The sequence below is a fragment of the Seriola aureovittata genome, chromosome 4 (genome assembly GCF_021018895.1).
Source record: "Seriola aureovittata isolate HTS-2021-v1 ecotype China chromosome 4, ASM2101889v1, whole genome shotgun sequence".
Classification (NCBI taxonomy): domain Eukaryota; kingdom Metazoa; phylum Chordata; class Actinopteri; order Carangiformes; family Carangidae; genus Seriola; species Seriola aureovittata.
In genome coordinates, this window is record NC_079367.1 from 12704875 (window position 1) to 12730463 (window position 25589).

The following is a 25589-nucleotide window of genomic DNA, read 5'->3' on the forward strand; positions in this document are numbered from 1 at the left end:
GTTTCACTGCCTTCACGCTTAAAATTTTCATCCAGACTGCGAATGCCTTGGAGCCATAGCAACCAGATATGAGACTGCTGACATGATGTGGACCCAATAAGCAGCGGTCAAGAGCAGGCAAACGGCAAATACACAGACTGACTAATAAACCAACAGATCAGTGTAAACTGAGTGATAATGCTTCATCTTTCACTTAAACAATGTGTCAATTTCAGTGGATCCTTGTATTATATTACAGTCTTATTTACTATTAGGGCTGCGTCTAATGATTCTTGTCATTACTGATCAACCTTTCTGTTACTTTTTTTCTTTCATTCATTAATTATTTAGTCAGTAAATGTTGGAAGTTATTTAAATTCTGCAGAGGCAAAGGAAACATTTACATTGCTTGTTTTGTCAAACCCACAGTAAAGAACCCTAAGATATGAAATACAGAAATGCAGCACATCCTCACATTTGAGAAGCTGGAGACAGCATTATTTTTGCAATTTTTGTTTGAGAAATAACTTAAACGATTAACAAATTATCAAAAATGACTGAGTATCTGTTTATCAACCTATTCACTAATCGTTTCACCACTATGTAATATTCAGTCTTTAGCTGCAGTCTGAGTGTCTACTCCAGTCATGAGTAAGATTTACAAGACTATCAGCGTGGAAACATCGGCTTTCTGAGGAAATAAATTCGACTTCACAGTCATTTATTTACGTAATTAATCGTGTCATTATTGGATTCATATTCCAAAGATCCAAACGAAAATAATTACGACAGAGTAAGTTCTGATTCACTGCAACATACAAACATTTACAAGCACTTGATTGCTGACATATGAATCAATTTTTTTTTCATTTTAAAACAGTGAAGAATTTGTAGAGTTATCTACCTTAAAACTAATCTGAGTGTGAAAGTGTCTTACCTTACTTACAGCGACCATTATCGAACATCTCTAAAGAGCTGAAAGATAAACAACAGAGAGGTTATCCCAGACAGATGGAGAAACTGGGAGGAGAAGACACTGAGAGTTTGTACATAATACAGGTGGTGAAGACAGTGATGGACTGAAGACAGAAGGGAAATGGAGAGGAGTGTGAAGAAAAAAGTGTGTTTGAGTTTCAGAAAATAGAGAGAAAGGGATGTGTAGATTCAGTGGTATTAACATTCAAAAGTCACAGAAAACATCATTCACTTTGAGAGATTATAAACAGAACCAGTCAACCATCCTTTCTCACACACAACACACACACACACACACACACACACACAATATGCAGTCAATCTCTCTCCACCCCAACATACACAAACATCCTGCGTAAATCCTGCGTCTGCTGCCACCCCATCACCAAAGCAATCACACCTCCTCTCACACTCCCAACAAAAATGTATCAAGTCAATGCACTCAACAGATGAGAATCAATAGAAAATATAAAGAAGGCAACAACACATCAAACCTGGAATCGTGTTTTTGCCAATAAAAGTAACAGCAGACTGAGTTGAATTATTTTGTGCTGCTGCAATCTGCAGCAAACTAATGAGAGGTATGTGATGGCTACAAACAGCAGGACGACACAACCGCATCATCAGATTTTGGACATTTGGTCCCAAAGCACTAAGACTGAGCACAGAGAATTTTTTCGGATGGCTGCACTCAATGTTTCTATAAAAATAAGGAGAACAAATGGAGAGGGTGATACTGATGTTGTTGAACAGGTCGGGTTTAATGTTAGTGTGCTTCAAATATAGTCCAACAAACCAACAGTGATGATGTTTGTCAAATTCTTGCCAAGCATACAATTTTGTGAGCTGATATGGCAGCAGTGCTGCGAAACACAGTGTTAACCATAGTTTGCCTGCAGGCCTGGGTTCATCTACAATGTGTTATGTTTCTGTTTTTCCCTTGGTGTTTTCTAGTCAGCTTTGGTAGATCATCCCCAGAATAACTCTTGCTGAAGTTTTGTTTTGTTAGTTCTCAGTCCAAACCTCCTGCATTATGATGATGCTGCTGTGTACTCCTCACATCGTCTGGATTCTTAAACATTTTTAGACCCCAACACAAATAAGTAATTTATTCTCTTGTCGTGGGATCCAGGCTCTTGAAAACACACACTCGTAGTCTATTTTTGGTCGAAACCCACAGTTTAAGAACCCAGATTTTGTCATGATGATTAAATCATAGATGAATCATGGAACAGAGATTATCCACCCTGCACAGGTACGACCCCCAACTCCAGTCCTCCTTTTGGCAGGAGTGAATAACAAAAAGAAAACACTTGAGAAGACAGATGCAGAGCTACTCATGCACCATCTTATGTCTGAAAAACTGACTCTGAATAGAAATCGAGTGTAAAATACATGGTACACAACTCTCGCTCTTTGGTGAGGATCAAGGTTGAGGGTCTGGACCACCTGTTCAGCATGAATATCTCTTATTAGCCCGCAGCTTCAGACTGAGCTGCCTGGTCTGTCCTAGATTAGTCCCAGTGATTGGTAGGTTGACTCACAGCAAGTGGGTCTTGGCTGAAAGCTGCTACGCTGTTCCGCATCTCATTCTCACTGCCACGCAGAGGTATCAGTGACACGTTACCGTGACGAGTATCCGGCAACACACGGCTCACCCGTGTCTGCTGGAGTCCGTTCTGAGGCCACACGTTGCCATCGTACTTTAATGAGGAGTGGACAAGGACAGTGGGAAAGATGGAGAGAGGGAGCCAGAAGAGATTTTACATTACTGTCAGGAGCATATACTTATAAGTATCAGCAGGTTTAGGAAAAGATTTTAGAGCATTACTGTTACTGTACTTCTCTCCGATGATAAATTACATAATGGCATTAAAACTTTCTGACTGAGGTATATTACATCCAATAGTGCTGCAATTGTCTGGTTTTTAAAAGTCGTAAAGACTTGAAGACAGCAAAATGTCAAGATCCATGAATTTAGAGTTACAGCGTGAATATAAATTATGTGTATTAAAGATCATCAACTCATTGTTTTTATGTGTGTGTGTGTGTGCATTTGTGTGTTTGTGTAAGATCGCACCTGGATACTGAGAAAAGTAGCATACCACTCCCTCATTTCTGACTGGGTGTCACAGCAGAGATACCTGGAAATAAATAGAGGGTGATGAAGTGAGGGAGGCAGTGTGATAAAAATCAGGGATCAGGGATCAGGGATGGTGTGTGTGTGTGTGTGTGTGTGTGTGTGTGTGTGTGTGTGTGTGTGTGTGTGTGGTATTGGGAGATAGGAAGTCGGAGAAAACAAAGGGAAATTTGGAAAAGAGACTCAGAAGAATGAAGTAGTCAAAGACATTAACTAAAATTGGCACACCTTCTCCTATAGCGCCACGAGTAAAAAAACTGATTGTGATTCCTAATTTAAACTCCCAAAAAAGAGAAACATTGATTAGCACCTTCAGCATTCAACCTGTGCCCCTGTCTGTGAAAAGTGTGTTTGTGTCTCTGTAATGTCTGTGTGTGTACGTGCATATTTTATACCACTCAGGTTGCTGTCGCAGAGCCCTGTGAGTCATCAACCATGCTGTGGTGCTGAATAAATAAGTTTTATTTATAATTATTATTGGCACAGACTTAGACTAAAACTATTAATCAAGAGCTCTCCATTGAGATTTAACAACACTGATACAGACCCTGGAACAAAACAGCATACACTATCCAGTATACAATAGATATAAATTTAGCTAGTTGAGAAAGTTGGCCCACATGCTAACAAACCTCACACACACACGCACACACACACACACACACACACACACACACACACACACACACACACAGTGAGAGAGAGAGAGAGCTCCTCCCTCTCCCTAGTTCAATATTATTATATTATATATCATTACAGTCAACAGAGCTCATTAGTGCTTGTTGGGATACAAAAGAGGCCAGTCACTCTATTCTTGCGTGCATACCTCCAGTTCAGTCCATGTTAATCTCCTACAATTCATTTACTTTCTGTGCCATTAACTGCTCCTCTAATCTACACTATCAACTACAGAAGAATTAATGTTGATCATTCATCATAATGGATTTCCATGAAGCTAAAGAATAAAATTTACATAATATTCTGAAAATTTATCAGTGTCCCTGTAAGATTAAGTACAGCGACTGCAAGAGTGTGCTGATAAAATAGTGAAGCAAAAAGGGAAAATTAATAAGTGTTTTGATGGAATAGTGGTAATAACAGGATAAAACTAAGCGCCATTAAAGTGCAGGTGGGAGAGCAAGATCGAGAGAGGCACAGCATCTGTCACACGGCGCCTTCCCATCCATTAATATTTCTTATCTCTAACCACTATTCTCTCACTAAGTTCTCTTTCACTTGCACTAAATGTAAAACATCTGACTCATTATACACTATCTCCCCTTCAGAGTGGAATTTTACCTCTCTACCTTTCACTTTCTCCCCCTTCCTCCTTTATCTTTCTTCCACACTCCCTCCCTCTCTCCATTCTTCCTCTCAGGTGTGTTTTTTTGCTGCGAGGGACATGACAATGTAGAATAACCAAGAGATGATACTGCCTACAGCGTGATGAGAACAGCACTTCCATTACAATGGTGCTGATGTCTACTACTGTTGACAGTGTGGAGCCCACTGTAACATGAACGCATGGTCACACGCTGAGCACGCACGCCGATGTACACACATATTCAATTGATGCACACACATACACAGAGGGATGTAAATGTGAACAGACCTGGATTAGAAGAACAGAGACATAGTTACAGGAATACTTGTGTGTGTTTCTCTCATTGGGGGGAGCCGACCTTTCATATGCCTCTCACGCAGGGATCTGACCTGTTTTTTTCTACCTACAGAGAAGCTGCCAGCTTTCTTTAACATTTGAAATGTTTACATGCACATCAAAAATGTGATCTCATGTCAGAACAACTGAATAAGTTTGCACTGAAGGCTGCACACTGCTGCTGAGAGGTATAAAGCTACAGTAGTGATGTAGAACAACATGATGCAGTACAACATGATGCTTTAACTATAGGAAAAAACTCCATATTCTTCAGTTCTATTCACCGCATTGATCTAATAGATCATTTAAGTGCATTATGGAAAGTTGTCCAAGTATTGAATCACAGCAATGGGACAGATTAATCAAGTTATTACCTGAATCTTTTTTTTTTTTGGACACATGCATATGCAGCCAATGTAGATCCCACCTGCTACAGTTACACAATTTATGGAGGGACAGGAAAAAAACATACACACACGAAGTATGCCTGAGGGCTGTGTCTTTATGTGAGCTGCAAACGAGCCCAAACTAATAAAGTAATTTGAAATGATTTCTAAGAAGTTCAACAATCCTCATTTGAATTTATGCAGCAGTGAAGTTGAGAGAGCAGACTACGGAACCAAAGATGTACCGAGCTGAGGTTTAGTGCAGATAAATGAAAGCAATAAGATTAGAATAAACCATGTGTGCTTGTTAAAACTGACAACATGAGCAGGACTAGCTGGAGCTGTGAGTTCTCTGGGCTGACAGCCATGTATTGTATATAAAAGATATGCATGGACAGCTACTCACCACTGCTGTCTCTCTGGCCGCTCTTGTTTCTTACTCTCATACACCACTGTCAGCCCCCAGCTAGAAACAGACAGAGAAAGAGAAAGAAAGATCAAACTAGTTCAGCAGCAGTACCACCGTAAATGTCCTGTTGGTTGTGATTCTTGAGCTCAGTCTGCCCCCTAGTGGTCACTCTCATTACAAGCCGCCGAGGGCAAATGATTAAATGTCTCCAAAATGAGAGGATTGAAGTTGAGTCATTTATTATTCCCTTAAATTTTTGTAATGAAGAGCATTGCTGTTACAGAATTGACTCAAACCCTGTGTACAGTTTTAAACTAATTTAAAGAAAAAAAAGACAGGTGTATGAAAATGTCACATAATATACATACATAATATTTCTTAAAGTTTGTAAATATATTCTCTTGATAAATGTACTTTTCTCTTGCTAGCATTCATTTACATTATTCAAACCATGCTTGATTTAAGTATATTTGCTCCTACATACAGTACACATGGCGCATCACCACTACCAGTGGTTTTAACCAGTGCATTCACAAACAGAACTAGTCACGCTGCTAAAATCTTAAGAGATGCTGAGATTTTTTAAATCTGGATTTAGAATACAAAGTGTATATTTTCAATATTCACAGACATAAAGATGAGAATACTAGAAAAGTGAGTGACAGATTATTGTCAATTCCAGTGGTGTTTCATTTTTTCTGACTGTCTTCCTTCTAGCATAGCATCAAGGTGTTGCCATTCAGAGCAGCCACCTGTTGCTTTGCCACTCAGTCGTCATGGGGAGGATTGTAAGGGACATCAGTGCATCCCGTATACCTGTGCCTACACGGCATGTACAATACTCACCATGTGGGAGGACGGAGTTTCTTCTTGACACCTAGGTAAACCTTTAGATTTTTCACTGGCCAATCACGTTCTGGACGGTTACTCTGACAGTCAGAGAGAGAGATGAACAGAGTGAATACGTCTTTGACAGACAGCAACGACAAGAGCAGGCGAAAGATTTTGCGTGTCCCTAAATCTTACTCTGACTTCCTTGTACATTCTGAGTGAGCTGGAATTGAGGATGAAATATCGGTCATGGAAACTTCCGGAGGTCAGTCCCAAACCGAGGATGCTTCGCTCCTCTCTGAATTTCATCATGCCATGTTTGGATGCATCCACTCTACTGGCTGGAGGGCAGAATAAGAGTTTAATGAGAATGAAGTTATGTGGAATACTAACAACACTGTAGTTCACAGAGAAACATTTTGATAGCCATTGGTTTGTGTGTTTACTCAGGTAGACGATCATCGCCTCCATGGCGAGGTGTTTCTTAATGAGCAGATGGGAATCAGTGCCAAAGGAGTGAAGGATGGGTAAGACTCGCTCTTGATAGTGCAGCGGACGTTCTGAGGGAAGCACAGAGATGCACAGAGAACTCAGTGTCACAGAATCCGAAGTAACCTTAAATCATCCTTACATGATCTAGAAGAATTTTAGCAATATTAAAAGAAGTGAAAACATGAGTGTCATGCTCACACAAATAAGCTGAGCTCCTGACGCCATGATTGATATTTTTAGTAAACATAACAATGGAACTAAGGTTTGGCTTACAATGACATTGCTTTACTCCCTTCAAGAGACTTCCCATCATTCATACTATTATTTCAATTTCCTTCCTTCTCTCAGTCTCATTCCTCCATTGCCTCCTGTAATCACCAGTCTTACTTTCTGACTAGTGATGGGAAATCTGCCAATTCAGCTGAGTGTTACTGGCATTTGACAAGCCACATACAGGTTTCACAGCAGGGAACCAGATGGCAAACATACCAGGCTCAAAACAAACCACAGCAAACAGTCATAACGCTGAGAATGATCTTTTTGCCTCTGGACATAGTGTGTCACTTTGGTTAGCTCTGGCTGCAGGTTGAATCGAGAGCACTTTAAAGGCTTTGTGTCATTGTTTGTGTTTTGCTATGGGCCTTTTCATATTTCATGTTAATTTGACACAGCTTGTATTTGGTCACATGACCCCAAGTTGCTTTTGAAACTAAAAGAGTTATAAATACAGTACACTGACAAATAAACGGTGATGGAAGGACATAAAAAAAACAATTAAGATATATTTATGGCCAAAAAATCATAATCTGCATCAAAATTAAAAACACAAAGAAACTTGGGTATTTAGCATGTATTGTTTGTTTTCTCTGTCTCACCCATTTCCTCTTTGTCGCTGACCTCCCAACAGCTCCAATACTCTTTGTCTTTAACTGCGATGTTGCGCCGGTCAAGAACCTCACATGTCAGCTCTGCTGCTGTCATAGAACCAGGAATCTGAGGAGAGAAGCACAGGTTGAACGTGTAGCTGCATACTAATGTAAGCACTAAACTTATATTATCTTATTTGATAAAGTCCAGATCACCTTAACATGCTGCTCTGCTGTGTCCTTCTTTTCCTCCAAGTACACTGTGCAGATGAAATGCCCTCCAGGTTCAGTGCTCTGAAGTAATCGGTGCACACAAACAAACAGAGAAACAGTATTAGTATAACAGTATTAGGATTACAAATAACAGCATGTATGGATGCACACCTTCAGCACAGACGTGCATGAACATAAGCATGCACACAACAACACCGAGATACAGCTAATGACAAGCACTGAAGGCCAGCATTAAAACTTGTGTTGATAAAAGTAAGTAAGATCACTAGAGTGATTTGTCTGTCTGTCTGTGTGTGTGCGTGTGCGCGTGTGTGTGTGTGTGTGTGTGTGTGTGTCTCTCTCTCTCACAGGAAACTTTGTGTTGAGTTTCTCTCGCACTTGGATGATAACAGTAATCTCTTCCAGCTGCTTCTTCAGCTGCTGCTCATCCACCTGCAAACATGTATGAACACATTCATTCATACAAACACAAACAATGAATCAATCAACAGCTGACTAACACTTTAATTAAATCATCGTGCCAATCTTTAGAGCTCAATCTGATCTGAAATCCCCCCAGGCACTTCAAACCTCATTGTTGCTGCTACACCAGCAGGAAATCAGCGCTTCATATTGAGCTAATGCTAGTTAAGATAAGATCGTTCGGAGGTTGTCTTTCATGAGAAGTACATTTTGACAATGACTGTACGGATTTCAATCTAAGCTCATGAGAGGAAATCCCATCAGCACAAATTTCCTTCCTCTCTCTCCCTAACTTCCTTCTAATTTTCCCATCTCCCTTTCTGATTAATTTTCTGGAAACAAACAAATAGTACTTAAAGCATAATCTTATTACCACACAATTGAAAAATTGAACTAGATAAGATCAGTTTCTGTTCATAAGATGACAATGATGTACATTTAAATGCTACTGGAAAATAAAATAGGAGTGACTGTGCCTGAAAGTGGCATTATTTGGAGCTTGATGCAGCCAATATAAGATGCTATTTTCTTTGAAATCTCAACCTTTTAAAGCTGCGCTCTCAGCGCTGTGTTTGCCATTTCCTGATGTCACCACTTAAGATAAGTGAATCATCTTACAGAACAAAATGCTGTGGCCTCCTATTATCCCCCTGTCTATGGTGAGCAATGAGTCTGACCTCAAAGATGAGTGTGTAGTGCTGTATGAGGTCCTCTATGGCACGGCCAGCTGTATAGTCCTTCCCATCTGTCTGGAACAGTGTGGGACCGAACACTATGGCCAGGTTATGGAGGTTCATCTGGTTCAACTCAGAAAAACGCTGCACGCTGAAACACATGCGGAAAAACACACAGGGTTATGTGCACACAGTCATAAGTAGAGATACAAGAGGATTTCAATGTTTGTGTGCGCCTCTCACCAATAGAGGTGGTTGATAAGGGCTTGTAGTGTAGCCTTGTTGACGCGAGGCAGTCTGTTAAGAAGCAGCTGGTACTGGGAGATTTTCATACTTTCATCCTGAATGGCTGGAGTACAAGACAGAGAGAGGGAGGAAGGGAGGAGATTTTGAATACAGTGAATATAAAGAGCAACAAGATCAGAGAGAGTCAGGAAGTGCAAGAGGGAAAAATGTAAAGCACAAGATGAGAGTGTTAAAGGACAAAAGAGAAAATGTGATGGAGGAGAAACGAGAAAAGAGAGAGAGACAGAAACAAAAAGCAGAGAGCAACAGAGCGTGAGATTCAAAACTGAGTTAAAAGATCCTGATGCACATTTACTGTCGTGTTCTGACATAAAGGCCATATTTGCTTGTGAACAGCAACAACATGACACCTGATCTGGCAACTGAAAGCATTTGGATTCCATCATATTTTCGGTGTAATTTCAACAGCAATGCATTGACTGAATTTCTCCAAACTTCTCCAAAACACCCATTCCCCAGTTTCCCCCTTTAATTGCCCTTAGAGGTTTTTAGATATCAGCCACTGAGACATCTTCTGCCGTCCAATTACAATTTAGATAGTATATATAAATAGTCCCGAAACAGTTAAAACTCTCCTGAGGTGTATGGATTATACTGAAAAACCAGGACAACTTCCATTTTATTTACCTCTAAAAGAGTCTCAACAGCAAGTATTGTATCTCCAAACTTCATAAAATAATAACAAAACTATTTACATAGCTATATACCACTAGATCCAAGTGTAAAGATGAGTTTCTTGTGGTTCAGGTGATATGAGAAACCATTAAATTATTACTGTAGCAGAGTGCAACAACAATTTTGCAAATCTTACCAGCTGTAGTGAGCCAAGTGCTGGCCTCCTCTGATGTGAACAGTCCTTCTTCTAACTCCCTGAAGAAGCGCTTGAGTGTGTTGGAGACGTCGTCAACCTGGTGCTCTCCTTCCTTCAGACGGAGACTGCGAGCATCACGCCGAAATCTCTCACACAGTGCTGCCACACGCGAGTTCACACCACTCTTACGATAGATCCCCTCAGATGTCAAGCCTTGACGAACACATTCACACACAACATCATTTTACAGACACAGTCAACATACACCACAAGATATCTTGTTCCTCCAACTCAAAAGAAGGACCATACGGTACAGTATAGATTCCAAAATGTGAACTGAACTCATAAGACATTTAAAACTGTAGAGTTTAAAATACATGACACTGTAGCTTAAAAACAATTTTCTACTAAAAGTCCACAAGAAAGGGTTGAACAGGATCAATTCAAAATTACAGCTTGGTTATAAGGACAGAATATCTGGATATCCAATTTTGGGTTCTGAAAAAAAATCTACAGATACACCCTTCTCTAAAGGCTAAAACAGTCAAGCTCTTTGACCAAACATGTTAAAGTGATGTCAAAAATTGTGTTATTCATCAGCCATCAAGTCACTACTAAAAGCAAAATATGGCAAAACAGCAAAATATCGGCTGTGACATCACTGATTGGTGTTGCCAGACAGGGCTACAACATGCCTGAAAGGTTTAACTGAACAGAGAGCAGTGCTGGCAGTTACTACAATTTCTACAAACAGTTTTCTACAATGTGTGATTTATTGTTTTCTATATACTCAGAAAACAAAGCGTCCTTGTGTGAAACACTGTTGAAATGACTCAATGCAAGTTATGTCCACTGGAGGGCTTCTGGTCATTAAAAATGTCTTTGTGCTGTTGGTCAGTTAGCTGCATTTGGTGGCAGTGTGTCATGATTAAAAGCCTGATTCAACCAGAAGCGTGTTAAATTTCTCAAGTGAGGCCTGATTACAATGTAGTCTCATTATGACAGATTTGAACCATTTATCAAGACCAGAAATACCAGGTTATGGGCTTGCAGTTTTTCATATGGCTCCAAACATCAGTTGTCCAGTAGAAGTCACTATAATTTGCAAAAAGTTTAAAAAACCCTGCTCCTGGTCACCAAGTAATAATATAAAGGATAATTACATCAGAAGTTGTGTCACGGTAAACGACCACTGCCAGTAAATGGAGGCGAGAACAAAGACAGTTCTGCCCCGATTTCCTGGAAAGCTGACCAGAGAGATTAACATTCCCAATGGGAAAGTAGAGGATATCATCATAATGAGGACTCCCACACACATGGACACACACACAGCTCCTATACACCCTTGTGCATACATGGCAACACAAGAGCATACAGTAAATGGAGGGGAAGGATCAAAGGGAGAACACAGGGGTTGACAGAAAGGAGAAAGAAAACTAGTCAGAGTGAAAACGGCAGATCAGCTGGTGGAGGGTGGGTGGAAGACGAGGAATGAAGAGTCAGGGATTAAGAGGAGAATACAAAAGCACCACGGAGGGAGCGAGGGGAGAAATGGAGGTGGAACAGAGTTGTTTTGTTGACTTGCAGTCCGTTGGTCTAACTCAGAGCCAGAACTCCTGCTATTATAGTCACATGAGGACACACAGACAGAAAGTGCCAAGTGTGCACACACAGTAATTGGAAGAAAGGCCAGAATTTAATACAGCAATGTAGAGAGTTTAAAGCTACTTCCATGATGTGAGTGCAGGTATGTGTGCAAGCCAGAGATATAGAGCATGACCTCATGACAAATGTGTGTGTGCCTGTGTATGTCGACACAGTGTGAGATGGAGTAAATGCTGTGGCTCTTTGTGTCCCGCTCTGTGTACACCTCTGCATGGCGCTCACCGCACTGAGTGATGTAGCCGATGCAGCTGTGAACGATGACAGGTATGTCTGTCTCTGTGAGCTGCTGCTGGCTCAGTGTGTCTCCCCCACTCCCTGCTGCCGTCTGGATGGCCCCACACCAGCCGGCGAAATCCAGCTTCCTCTCTCCCTCTATGTACAGCGTTCTGAGAAAAGAGAGAGGGAGGCAGAGGGGGAAGAGTTAAAGAGAGACAATAACAGTCAACAAGTGGAGAATAGACACCTGAGACAGAGTTTTACAATTAAGACTAAATGTTATACAATTGGGATTATCATGCTATTTGAAGTAGCTTTAAACTGTAGGAGAGGTTGTGAAGTTAAACACAGAGTGACACATCTATTTTTCCCTTAAACATTAGAAATATAACTAGAAATCTGAAATGATTCTTTCTTCTCACCTGCCTCTCTCCACCAGAACCAGCACCTCATTGTCTTGTTGGATGGCTGTAAAACACAAACACATTGTACTCACATTATTCCAGAGAGCCATGCTTTCAGAAAATGACTGTGGTTCAGATTGCTGTATTTCATATACAGTATGTGTACAGATTACAGGATGCATGCAGTAAAAGTGCTGTTTGTGTTGTATCCATGCATTTGTGTTCACTCACAGAGTTCATTCAGTTTGCGGAGGTGGATCTCCTCCCCCTTGTTGTCCTCCAGGTAGGCGTGAAGTGTGGAGCCCACCAGAGCAAACCAACCAACCTTGGATGTTTGTAGGTTCAAGCCATCTTTACACTTCAGCCGCCCAATCCTTTCAAAACCCAGCCTCAGTAAAGGCTCTGCAGAGGCTGGGATAAAGCTCTGCAAATAAAAGGGGGACACTGTAGCTTTTGTAGTGCATTTCACATTATTAATCGTCTCTTTTGATGATGATTTAACCATTCTCTTGTGTATTAGTGAAACCCTCCTCAATAACCAATACTAATTAAATCCTAAGAAGAAAGGTTCTGCACAAAGCTCATGTACAACAATTCACTGGCAGTCAGTAAATGAAATAAATTCATGTTTGGGTCAGGTCATATATTGTCTTTGTGGCTACACATGCAGGAGCCATGGATGTGCTGTTCATCTACCATCTTGGTCAAAACAGCCAATGCAGACTTCCCAAAGCTTCACTTTGACTTGATTCAGCCAGTCCTGGACAGAGGCTACCCAGCATCATCCATATCGTGGATGATATCTTGTGCAAAACTCCAAAGTTTTTTTTTTTTTTTTTTAACAATAATGACAGAATTTTGAGTAAAAACACTTTACTGCATCTATTTTTAGCATGTTGCATAAACTGCAGATGAACGCAGAAGGTCAAAATAATTCTTGCTTCATTTCACACCATCATGCAGCAGAAAATTATCTTATCGAGTGCTGTTCTGAAGGAAAACAAGTAACGCAGGAAACAGGTCAGCATTAGCTACTCCTGTCCTGACCACAAGACGGCAGTTCCCAGTTGAGCATAGCAGGAACTGCAAAACTTTCTGGTTCTAGACCCCAGTGTGTATTTGGTAGTTACCTTGGCAATAGACTTGACCCATTCTTTGTGGCTGTCTGGATCATCAGTGCCAAACAGATAGAGACGCTCTGACTCAGAGTAGAGTTCAAAGGTATTTTCGTACCTATAGAAAGAGAGATTACAAGGAAGAGGGCAATTTAAAAACAGGAGGGAAAAGGGGCGAAAGGAGTCATTTTGTGATGTTTACACATCCACACATGCGGTATATTTCCCTAGGACAGCCTAGTCTCAAGAATAACATGGATATTTGGTTTTAGCCATGTATTAATTCATTTTTTTAATAGATCCTGTATTTCAGACAGACAGTGGGTGAATCAGTGAATGAGTGTGTGTATGTGTACCCATGTTTTTCAGGTGTGTCGACTGCCAGACAGACGATCTCTGAAGCTTTCAGAGCTCCGTTAGGGTTTGAGTTCTTGTCACTCTCATAGTAGCTGAAAGTGCCATCATTCAGGGTGCACCAGCGACGACTGAACTCTACATGGAAAAACAAAGATTTACCAAGCATAATATTACAGCATTGTCTTTCTAACATTGCAGGACATAAGAAAATTCTTCCTACTAAAGCTGATGAGACTTTTACAGTGTGGTTATTTTAAAGTAATACATAAATTTGTTTAGAACAGCTCAGCTGTGACTGAGTATATGTAAAAGATGTGTTAGTGTTGCACAGTGTCTGTGCATACCCTCTCTGGCCTTGCGCTCAGTGACAGCCCGAGCCATGGATGCAGTTTTGAACAGGAAGCCATTGTGAGACACGCAAGGTGGTGCTGAGTAATGTACCGCCTCCATGGCCCCGCCAATCTCTGATCGTGGCAGCTCTGCAGGAAAACAAACCAAAAAATAAAACACCTTATTTTACAAAACCTATCATATAGGGTTTCATCTACTGGGAGTATGAAATAGTACATCTGGTAAAGTTAAGTGGACAACACCCAAAACATTCCTGGGTATGACAGGAATGTGTGTTTGGTTATGTAACATTTAGAAAAGTCATCATTACTGGAAAGCAAATGTAAATTGCACAATAGCAACACGTCAAAGAAAATGTAAGGAATGTGCATTCAATTGTATTATTGTCACATAGCCAAACAATATACAGTAGACACAATCAGGCATATAGTACATATAAAGTGAATATCATTTGCAAACTATCATTTCAAATGTACATGGGGCTGAGCCATTTTCATCCTTAGTTTGACTTAAACAAATAACTCACAATCTATGATATATGATATAAACTTGTTGCCGTCTGTCACACATCATTGATAAACAATTTCATGAAAACCCTAGTCAACCCTTATGTCAGGGTAATTAAAAACCCAGGTGCTTTCATGCGACTCTGTGCGTGCAATTATACTGTACCTGTGTTGAGATTATGGCTAATTAACTCAGCCTGTAAGAGTTGTGAGTGTGCGTTGGCCAGGGAGAGGGGGGAAGGCCAACTTGCCATACCAGTTGAACAATTCACATCTGCACCGCAGAAGATCAGACTTAATGTCTCCAGCACATCACTGCACTGCACATTTATACACAGAGCCTAGGAAGAAGGGGAGAGGAAGAAAAAATCAAAACATAAAGAAACAAAAGAGTAAATGTGCATGTGCAAAAATAGCGAGACAATGATGTGTTTGTGTGCTGTGGAAATAGACATGTAACTGTGTTCCAGACACAGCAGCAAGCTAAGATGAGAACCAGGTAATTACAGCACATGTAAAACCACATACAGTCTATACCAACATGAACTGAACTGGTCAAACACAATAAACCATACTATTCTGGTAATATAAAATGATCCAAAACTTATGGGACTATTATGTTTATGGCATTTGTAATACTACTGCAATACAATTAGAGTCAGGAAGAAAATGGTGATGAGGAAGTGAGATATGATAAAGTGAGACACTAAAAGAAGACAGAAGGCAGGAAAGAAAGAATGCATCAAGTGGATATAGGACAGAGGACAAAGAGAGTGTGCAAGGCAGGAATCCAGTTACAGTGAGAAAAATAGAAGAGATTACAAAATGTGTTACGATGACACACAACTGATAATGAACTGATGACTTCAGTCCTTCAGCTGCTGATCAGGCTTTAATCATGTCATGAGATTTTGTCAGCTTATTGTTTCGAAGGAAACAGCTGAGGTCCATGTAAAATTGAGTCAAACAAAGTAAAAACAAAGTGAATAACAAGCCAAACAGACATGGCAATGTGTGTATGTGTGGTGTGTCTGTGTAGGCAGGCTTTAAAACATGCAGAAGGTCCTCTCATAATCCAGAACCATTGCTCAACTTGGGCCAGCACTTGTCAACAACACCATGCCATATCCAAGTAGAGACTAATGCAGTGTCTTCTCTATTATAAATTAGAAAAACTCAAGTAGTTATTTGGGAAAATGCAGTTTTAAATTAATTGTTTTCATTCTCTATTTTACTGAAGAGACCATTGCGGAATTTCCAACATTTTATTACATCCCAGTGAATAGTAATCACAACGTTTGAATGTGCAACATGAGGCCATGTGAGCAAAAACAACAGTTAAGATGAAAATTCACACAACTTTGGTGGGAAATTTAAATCTTTGGCAAAACAGAAAGAAAAACAGTCATTTGTTGAGAGTCTAAAACAAACACGCTAATGTCAAAACATCAGAAGAAGACAATCTTCTCACACTCAGAACATAATACTTCTGTTTTTAGTTCATACAACTGGATTATCAAACATCATTTGGAGAGAAGTTTTTCAACAAGATGGAGAATAAAGATACAGATTTTATGAACCAGAAAACAATCCTAAAGGATAAAACTTCAGAGTTGTGATCTTTAGATTATAATTTGACCTTAAAGAAATTACTTTGTCCATGTACTGTAAACCTAAATTAAAAAAAAAAAAAGAGGAAGGGGGTTTGGACAGGAAAGATGTTACATCTGAGAAAAGGAGGATGCAGTGTTTTTACAGCTGAGGAACTCAAAACACACACATAACCACACATAACCACACACACACACACACACACACACACACACACACACACACACACACACACACACAAGTCTGTCTTCTGTTAAAACCAATAAACCCTTTTGGATCTGATTGAGAAATTCCACAGCACTCCGTCACACATACAGACGGAACCCCTCCTCTATTTAATCACTACTGAGCCACTACACACACAAACTGACAAACAAACCAATTAACAAAGATTAAAATTGCACAAGACACATCCCTACACAAAAAAGACACTGAGCCAAAATGCATTTCTCTCTGTCTCACACACTATAGAAGACATCTGAACAAAAACCTGTAGTCAGCCATCTGCAGTGGAAAACATCCACATCCACATGAACAATAGTGAAGACTTCAATAACCTCGTGAAATGGACCATGAGTGCCACAACAGAGCTGGTATATAGGACCTGGTAATCAATATTATTTCGAGCTGCAAGTTGCATTCTAGCTATTTCAGGGGTCTGCTATAGTTTTCGGCAGCTACTTTTTGTTTACATAACGATACAGATGCTATTTTCAGGTACAAATTTACAGATTTCATGGCTAAAACACCAGTCAACTATCAAAAGCGGAGGTATTGTGTTGAAACAAACTGAAGAAGGGATGTAAAGATTTGAAGACAAATACTGAACCCTAACTTGATGTAATCAATTTCATGTCAAATTCACGAGAGACATCAACAATTAAGAAAGAAAGTAAATCATATTTATAGCAACGCAAAACACAATTGCCCTATTTTTAAAGAGCGATTTGATTTCGACTTTCCACTTCATAAATTGCATCACTTAAAAAAGACTTACATCAGATATTGGACAGTGTTTACCAACACAGCTGAAAGAAAATCTGCCTTATCTTAAGAGGCCTGCTGTCTTTTTGTTTCGCTCTCTATACTTGTTTTGTGTTTCATTACATCTGATCACACTAAACAGAAAGCAGCAGAAAGGAAGGAAAATGGGCAGGGGGGTTGTAGTTTTCCCTTTTAAAACCTTGGAAGTTTGGTAGATGCGGTAAATGAGAGACACCTGTGATCAGGGCTCAGAGGGGGAAACAAGTCAAACTAGAGTGAAAGGCAGAAACACAGAGGTGAGAGAGTTCAAAAGATTTCATTCAGAGTCTGAAAAACGAACAACGTGAAAGAACAGTAGGAAAAGCACAGTGTCACTGGATCCATGCAAAACCATGTGCTAGACAGAGTTGGGATCCCTGGAGTGGTTTGATTTACTTTTTTTTTTTTTTTTCTCTTTTTTACCTTTTTCAGCTTGAATTTGATTCTGTACCTTCTCTTCCCCTTTGCCTGGGAAACAATTACCTGCATTGCTAACCTCTCTTCTTGTAGTCTATTGCTTCAGTTCATCTTTAATTCACTCCTCAGTACCTAAACCCAAAGTGTTTCCCAGCTGACCCAATCCCATTGTCAGTTCTGGACCGATTACTCATTTTTTACACATCAGAATAAACTAATGTTTACTGAGCATTTAGTCTGCTGTGACATATGCAACATATTTCTTTTAACCATCACATGAAACTGACCATGTTGAGCTGTAGCTGAAGCTACAAACCAGAGAAGTCAATACTTCAGATCAGCACCTATTGTCCTACATTAGCCACCATGCTCCAAGCCAGGCCATATCATGAAACACTGTAATTTGACAAAAGACACAATGTAGTCCAGATACCTAGCTAGTATGGATCAATACAGTGGGATGTAATGTGATGACTGATAACTGCATATGTGTATGTTCCAGGAAACCGGACAATATTCTATGTGGCCATACATGTGAAAACTATGCTGTATGTAGGCCAATGTAGTGTAATGTATCAACAGGTCTCCATGTTCCCTCTGACCAAGAGAAGTGAACCAATCAGAACAAAGTACAATGAGGAAATAGGTTGTTTGAATGTTTCAAGACCTCACGCCCTCCAACATCTGCTGCCTATGAAACTGGGAGTAATGTAATAACAGAGAGAGAGACAGAGAGAAGAGAAGGGAATTCAAGAATCTTACCCAATTTCCCCAGAGAGAGGGAGAAAGGGAAAGAGACAGAGACAGAAAGATTTTATCTGGGTGTGTCTAAAATCACAGGCCTCCATCTGGCCTCAGCAGTTCCATAGGACGGAATTGGAGGAAAAGAAAGAGATGACAACAGGAGAAAGAAAAATATTGTGATAGTAAGATGAAAGCATTTCAGTGAAGCACATTAATCAGAGACTGATTATACTTGGCTACAAACTCAACATGATACATTCAGACCCCCTATGTACAGACACACAGACATGAACACATGCAGCCAATTCTGCTTTGTCCACTTTTGCATATACTGAACCTCCAAAACTACACCCCCATTTACATGTGCACGTACATATACATATATATATATATATATATATATATACCCAATTCCCCAGAATATATATATATATATATATATATATATATATACACACACACATACACACACACACATATATATATATATATATATATATATAATCCAGATGGTTAAGAGCACTTATCCACATATGTTCCATCATTACATCACCAGGGACAGTTTCCAGAGAGAGGGAGATGGAGAAGGCCGAGGTGAAAATCCAGACACATGAGGGAGGGGAAGAGAGGAGAATAAATAGGACATGGAGGAAAAACTGAAAGACAGACAAAAAGGGGGGAAAAGAAAAGCACTGGGAAATAAACAAGAAAGCAGATCGCATCTCAAGCAGATCTCCCTGTGCAAATGAATCGTACAGTGTGAATTAGGAAATGTTTGGATTTAGCTGGAAAAGGGAAGAAAGATGAGACAAAAGAATCAGCAGCAGCAGGGAATGGACAGAAAGAAAGGGTAAGAGAGATGGATTTTCCTATGGAAAGCACTTTCCAAAACTCTAAAAGCATAAAAACAAGCCCATAAAGAGCTTTTACTACTGCCTGTCAGCTATGTCAATTTGCTATAATAAGAACCAATAACATACTGATTGTGACCAGCAGTCAACACAGACACAACAAACACGCTTAGGAGACTGGTATTGCTTGTCATGCCAAAAAAAAAAAGAGATATATAAGCTAATGTGGGATCATAACAGTGGATGAGCTTTACAATCTTTACATTGTTGAAACACATAGCTTTGTTTTAACAAATGCAACAATGATGTATGGTAACATGAGACATCAACTGGCCCTTGGCACACATACTCTCAAACTTAACCACTTCCCTGTGTCAAATAACTCAGTGCCATTCAGAACATTTCTCTGTCAGACATCTCTTATGCTCCAGCAAGTGCTCTTTGGTTTCTTCACTCTCTCACATCAAACAACAAAACATTTCAAGCATTTTGATATGTCAACCAAAAGGCTCTGAAAAAAAGGTTCACATATCAGTGTAATATGGTAATACACCATAGAGAAAGACAAAAGACAGGCTTATGACTGGCTGTCATCTTCATTCTTAACACACTAGTGACACACATACTACACAGAGTTCAGGTCCTCAAAAGAAGAGTTTGAACATTTTTACACATTTTTAATAAAAATATAAACACTATGTTCGTGCATGGGAACATAAAACCCAGTTAATGAATGAAAGGGAAAAGAGAGACAGCAAAAGGCAAAGAGAGGAGGGGAACAAAGCACGAGGGGATAGAGTGAGAGAGGGAGAGAGACAATGATGTCCATTGACAGAGGTGAGCCTATCATCTACTTAGTGCAGAGAACACACACACACACACACACACACACACACACACACACACACACACACAAACATGCCTACTCACACATTAATATGTATCTTAACATATCTCAGCCCACTCCAGTGAAAAACATACATACAGACACAATAACTCTAATGTGCACTCACTAACACAGAGTTACAGTACAGCAGTCATCATAGTCTCAAGACAAAACTGTGCCAAACACACACATCTAAATATGGGTTTTTTCAACTACACTGAAATCACACACTGTCAGAGAGCCAAAGTCCACTGACACACATTCCTGTGCTTGCACTAAACAACACCAGTTAAGCACACACTGAGACTCACCTTCTTTACAGAGCTAATCCACAAGAACATACATTTGCACACACATCATACTTTCAGTACCCTGTCCTATAGCTTGGTTCATACCCAACCTTACCTGATAGTTTTCAGTTCCTTTCAATCATTCCTCTGTTTGAATGTCATTTGACTCAGACACACACACAAACACATAAGTTGCAAATGCAAAAAAGTCCTAGTTTGTGATGCGCTGACAGAAAGTAAAAGGAATACTAGCCACTTACAAATAAAAGAAAGAGCCAGGAGTGAAGAGATCAACTTTCTTCGGCAGTCCCAGCCAAACAATGAGGAGGACAGGAGGAGGAGGAGAGGCGGAGTTACAGCACATTCCTGCTAAAGCAGTGAGTAATGATGTCACGTTTAGAAAAAAAGGGAAAAACAAAGAAGAAAGGAAACAGAGAAGTGGGGATAAAAAGCCAGGACTAGATCAACAAACCTGAATGTAGCCCACAGGTGCTCTTATGCTCATATGGCACACAATCTACTGTTTTCCTCTCCATTCATACTCTCACACACACTGCCTTACTTTCAATGCCTTGTCACGTTGTATAATTGACACAACAGCATAACTGACACAGTGCAAAGTATATTTTTTCTAAAGACACACCCAAGAGGAAATAAGAGAAATGCAGAGCTGAAGAATTTCAAGTGTTTTGACCAGGAAAAGAGAAAAACAGCTGGAGCAGCTATCAGGGTAATTATCATTATCATTAACATTATTATTACTATTATTATTATTATTGTCTTAAATAAAATCCTGCAGTCAAAAGAAAAGCCGAACAGATGGTATCCCCAAGAGATACCATGAAAGAGCAACATGGAGGAAAAGTAGTAAAAGGAAAAAGAGATATCTGCTATCACTGAGGGAGGCTGAATGAAGACCAGTTTTAACCAAAACAAGCAATGGTCGGTGTGAATTAGTGTGTGTGTGTGTCCCACATACAGTGACTCACAAACACACATACACACACACTGAAATGCTTTAAGGAGGAAAAATAGAACCCACAGTCAGGTGCTAAATGTGACTCAATCACACACTCAGTGTGTCTGTGAACAGTCCACTTTGTTTGTGGTAAGTGGGTTAAGCAGCTAATGAGTGACCCAGCTGGGTCTGAACACTAAGACATTTACCGCACACAGTGGAGCACAGCAAGGGAACAATATAAAACCCCCCAAACTTAAGTTTTAGCCAGGAATTCACAGGAGTTTATTTGAAACCGGCATTAATATCATTCTGTCTGTGTTTAGTTTACTTTGACTTTGGATGTCAGTTATTAAGCTTACTGCATTGGCAGACTGTTACATACTGGACTTACTCAGGGATTCAGCCAGCTTTTGTAATCTAGGACCCTGCCTTTCAAGCTCATATTAGGCTCTAAAAAGTGTATTTACACCAAGAGACTAACTTATGTATTATGTTCTTTTTAACTGGTTTCACAGCCTAAAGCTGCTTTGTTTCTCTGTCTGTCTGTCAGTCAATCTATCTAACAGGTCTGTACATGAGTGAACGCTGAAAGGACTAAAATACACAGAATGTATAGTCACCTATTTATTCTTGGAATCTTAGTCACAGTCTGAGGAGTGAAGCTGTTAGATATACAGAGTATGGTGTATATATACATGTCTACATAAAATCCAGTCACAACTAAACCTATGACCCTTTATGAGACATACGCACACAGCTCTTAAGGGAGGCACTGCGTTGTTGGGCAATGGGAAACGTCACTAATACATTCAGCTGCAATGGGTGTCAGAAAAGTGAGTAAATGAATGAAGATGAGTTAAAAATACAATTTAGTCATAATGGATTGCTAAACCAACCATCTCAAATGCCTTTAAATCCTCCCTGTGTACTAAAGCCTTTCTTTCCCAAGATATGTTGACTAACTCTTACCTCTGACGGAATATCCCATATGATCTTATTCAATTTCTGTGGCCACAGAAATTCAGATGTGTAGATTCAAATCTCAACACAAGGGTAACACAGATGATGAAAACTAATTTCTACTTACATTGTTGAGCTCTCTCTGGTTTCCGTACAGAGGGTGGTACTTTCTGTATTTTCCCTGGCGGTATTTGTTGGTGATGAAGCGCCGTCTCTCTTCACTGCAGCTAGAGGGTGTCAAAGCCTCACTTGGCGGGATGTTAGCTGCCCAGAAACTGTTTACCCGCTCATTGCCTAGCAACAGGAACACCTGCATCACAGAGGGTTTAGGATAAGTATTTCCGCATGGTCTGCATGATGTGTTCTGACATTATACACTGTGCACTTTATTAGCTATGCCTTTACAATTTCAGTATTATTATTTACATTACATAATATTGGACCAAGGTGTAAATATTCTCTACACTAATGTGTCTAACTACTGCCTCAGATAATAACACAGAGTTTAATCATCACCCCTGACACAGAATCAATAAAAGCTTGGCATTGCAGGATAACTGCATTAAACTGCATTATATTATACAACTGTACCTCATAAACTGGTGCCTAGGTACAAATGAACCTGTAGCTCTGTCAGGTATTAAGCAGCTAAATGCATTGGTAACAAATAAGTAGCACATATCCCTGTAGGGCAACAGATTTGATTGAAACATGTTGTAATTTTTTGCAGGTCTCAAAACTTTAGATATATTTTGTGTGTGTGTACATGTACCTGTATAAGCTCTTCTGTCCAGACTTTCCTGTCCATCTTTAGACTACGAACCTTTGAAATGCTAGGACCCAGTCCTCTGTGCTCTCCTGAAAACACACACACACACACTTTGACAAATTACATCCTTACCATGTAACACTAATGTGAAATTCTACAACAAGTTGTCCACAACTATTCTAATGAGAGTTAAATGACATTTGGCTTACATCCCTATCCCTACATACCTACTGTCACTGCAACACAAAGCAGAGGATAAATAAATACACATAAACAAACATGCTGATTACAATGTCAAAGAAAACAGAAAACATTCATATCTAAAAATGTATAAACATAGATGCGCACACCGACCTGCACATCGCTTGCAGACCACCACGCACAAGTTGATGGCTGCCCATTCCGGCTTGGGAGCCCCACAGTCGGCACAGTTACTGTTGCTAGGCTCCGCCCAGATCCGGTCCGCCACCTCGCTATTGGACAATGCCTCACCTATGGCATTCCTCATGGCGTCCACCCACTGCTCTCTTAGCTGCTCTGACTCAGCTATAAAACTGCGGACAGAGACAAACACACGGCCGAGAGTTAATGCCGACATGACAGTGTCACAGCCAGATACCAAGTGACAGAGATGAGAAAGCCTGTGCTGGTCCTGTATATGTGTGTATCCCTCTGCTAATGGGCCCTCTGAGAAGTGACCCTTCCTCTGCTAAATATTCTTGAGTCTAAGACTGGAAACTACACAATCATATACACACATAGACAGATTTGTGGCTTGACGCAGACTCTCGTGTCTGAATCCTTCCTCTTTTCTTCTGCTAAACAACATGTTGCTTCTCTCTGTCCTTAAAATACACATACACACACTCTTCAAATGACTCGAGTCATAAAACTGTCTACATAAAAACACGTGCCAAAAACACACAATCTTTGTCTCCCTCCAGAAACATTTCATGTTGATTCACCACACACAAAAATGTACATGCAGAGAGACACATATATAGTCAAAGCACACTTAGACCAAGACACACACTGACACACAGTCCAACTCTATACAAATACACAACGCCTTTTCAGATTTCCCCATCCTGTCAAGCTGAGCCCTTGCACTGCAGGCTGTGCACTGTCAGCCAAAAGACCACACACACCACACCAACACATACACTTGTGCACACACATAGCCCTCACTCTTCTTCACACACAAACACACAACCTTGTACAAAGGGCTTTTCACATTCTCAAAAGATGTCCAGCTGAGGACTCCGAGGATAGATGGCCGGTGGGAGTTCTCAGTATAAACAACATGATCTCATTTCCCGCAAGTATCCTAGCACCAAGACCAACTCAGACGTCAACTTGCAATGAAGAATGGCTATCTTTGCACTTAAAATCCTTTTGAGAAAACATAAACTCATTTCTGAGATGAGAAAAAAAATAATCAGTGTTTGTGTAAACAACATACATCCAGGCTTAGAGTTTGAGTTTACTGTATACACATGACAGTGAGTATAGTGAGTAAGTGTGTAAGTGTGTGTTTTGCATTTGTGTGTACATACAGTACCTGAATATGCGATAGGGTGTGGTGAGATCAAAGCTACGACGATCCATTTCTTTAATATTTCCTACATTCATCTCAATGGATGTGATACCAACTCCAATACGATAGTCCTGGAAGAAAAAAGGAGAATGGTACATCATTTTACATAGTTTTTTCTTCCATTATGGATCAACAGATGCATTTTAATCACTAAGTATAATATTATTGTATATTATTATTTGTACAATAAAAAAAAAAGTACATTATACTTTCATCATTACTGCTCATATTTTTTCTGTATAGTATTTTGCAAAATAAAGACAAAAAAAATTAGCATTACACTAAAATAAGATTTATTTGAAGTCTGTGATTTGTACACAAGGCTAATTTCCTTACATCAATGTTTTTGTAGAGGAAGACCTTATCTGAGACGACAACAGTATAAAGTTTGGAGCGTAACCCTTTGAGCTCCAGATAGCCCTGATAGTCCGGGGTCAAAGGTGAAGCAGGGTTCATGGTGCTGCGCCGATGGCGCCCCTTGGTGCAATCCTGCAGTACAGTCACCCAGTCGTTCCTCTCAGCTGGATAGATGTTCAATCAAATGTATGAATAAATGTGGTTTGTAAAAATACATGCACAAATTTATATAAACCTTGATAGATGTATATTTGCACATAAATAAGACATATGCATATGACATA

At 39.9% G+C, this 25589-nt stretch overlaps 1 protein-coding gene across 4 annotated transcripts in view; it reads right to left on the bottom strand.

Moving 5' to 3' along the window:
* Positions 1-25589, bottom strand: part of LOC130167471 (arf-GAP with Rho-GAP domain, ANK repeat and PH domain-containing protein 1-like) — a 49842-nt gene that overhangs the window by 2772 nt on the left and 21481 nt on the right. For 3 of the 4 annotated variants that reach the window (XM_056373694.1, XM_056373696.1, XM_056373697.1), the window contains 25 exons: positions 25285-25469; positions 24913-25019; positions 23706-23905; positions 23355-23440; positions 22710-22892; positions 15006-15180; positions 14327-14461; positions 13982-14117; positions 13641-13743; positions 12742-12934; positions 12529-12574; positions 12113-12276; positions 10226-10438; positions 9352-9457; positions 9112-9259; positions 8321-8404; positions 7955-8032; positions 7748-7865; positions 6827-6940; positions 6576-6721; positions 6396-6478; positions 5547-5606; positions 3035-3098; positions 2499-2657; positions 917-954 (listed from right to left, as the gene is read on the bottom strand). In XM_056373694.1, coding sequence (XP_056229669.1) covers positions 934-954; positions 2499-2657; positions 3035-3098; positions 5547-5606; positions 6396-6478; positions 6576-6721; positions 6827-6940; positions 7748-7865; positions 7955-8032; positions 8321-8404; positions 9112-9259; positions 9352-9457; positions 10226-10438; positions 12113-12276; positions 12529-12574; positions 12742-12934; positions 13641-13743; positions 13982-14117; positions 14327-14461; positions 15006-15180; positions 22710-22892; positions 23355-23440; positions 23706-23905; positions 24913-25019; positions 25285-25469 — 3107 coding nt within the window. In that variant the 3' untranslated portion in view covers positions 917-933. The remainder of the gene's footprint in view (positions 1-916; positions 955-2498; positions 2658-3034; positions 3099-5546; positions 5607-6395; positions 6479-6575; positions 6722-6826; positions 6941-7747; positions 7866-7954; positions 8033-8320; positions 8405-9111; positions 9260-9351; positions 9458-10225; positions 10439-12112; positions 12277-12528; positions 12575-12741; positions 12935-13640; positions 13744-13981; positions 14118-14326; positions 14462-15005; positions 15181-22709; positions 22893-23354; positions 23441-23705; positions 23906-24912; positions 25020-25284; positions 25470-25589) is intronic. The other variant, XM_056373695.1, reaches the window with a different exon arrangement.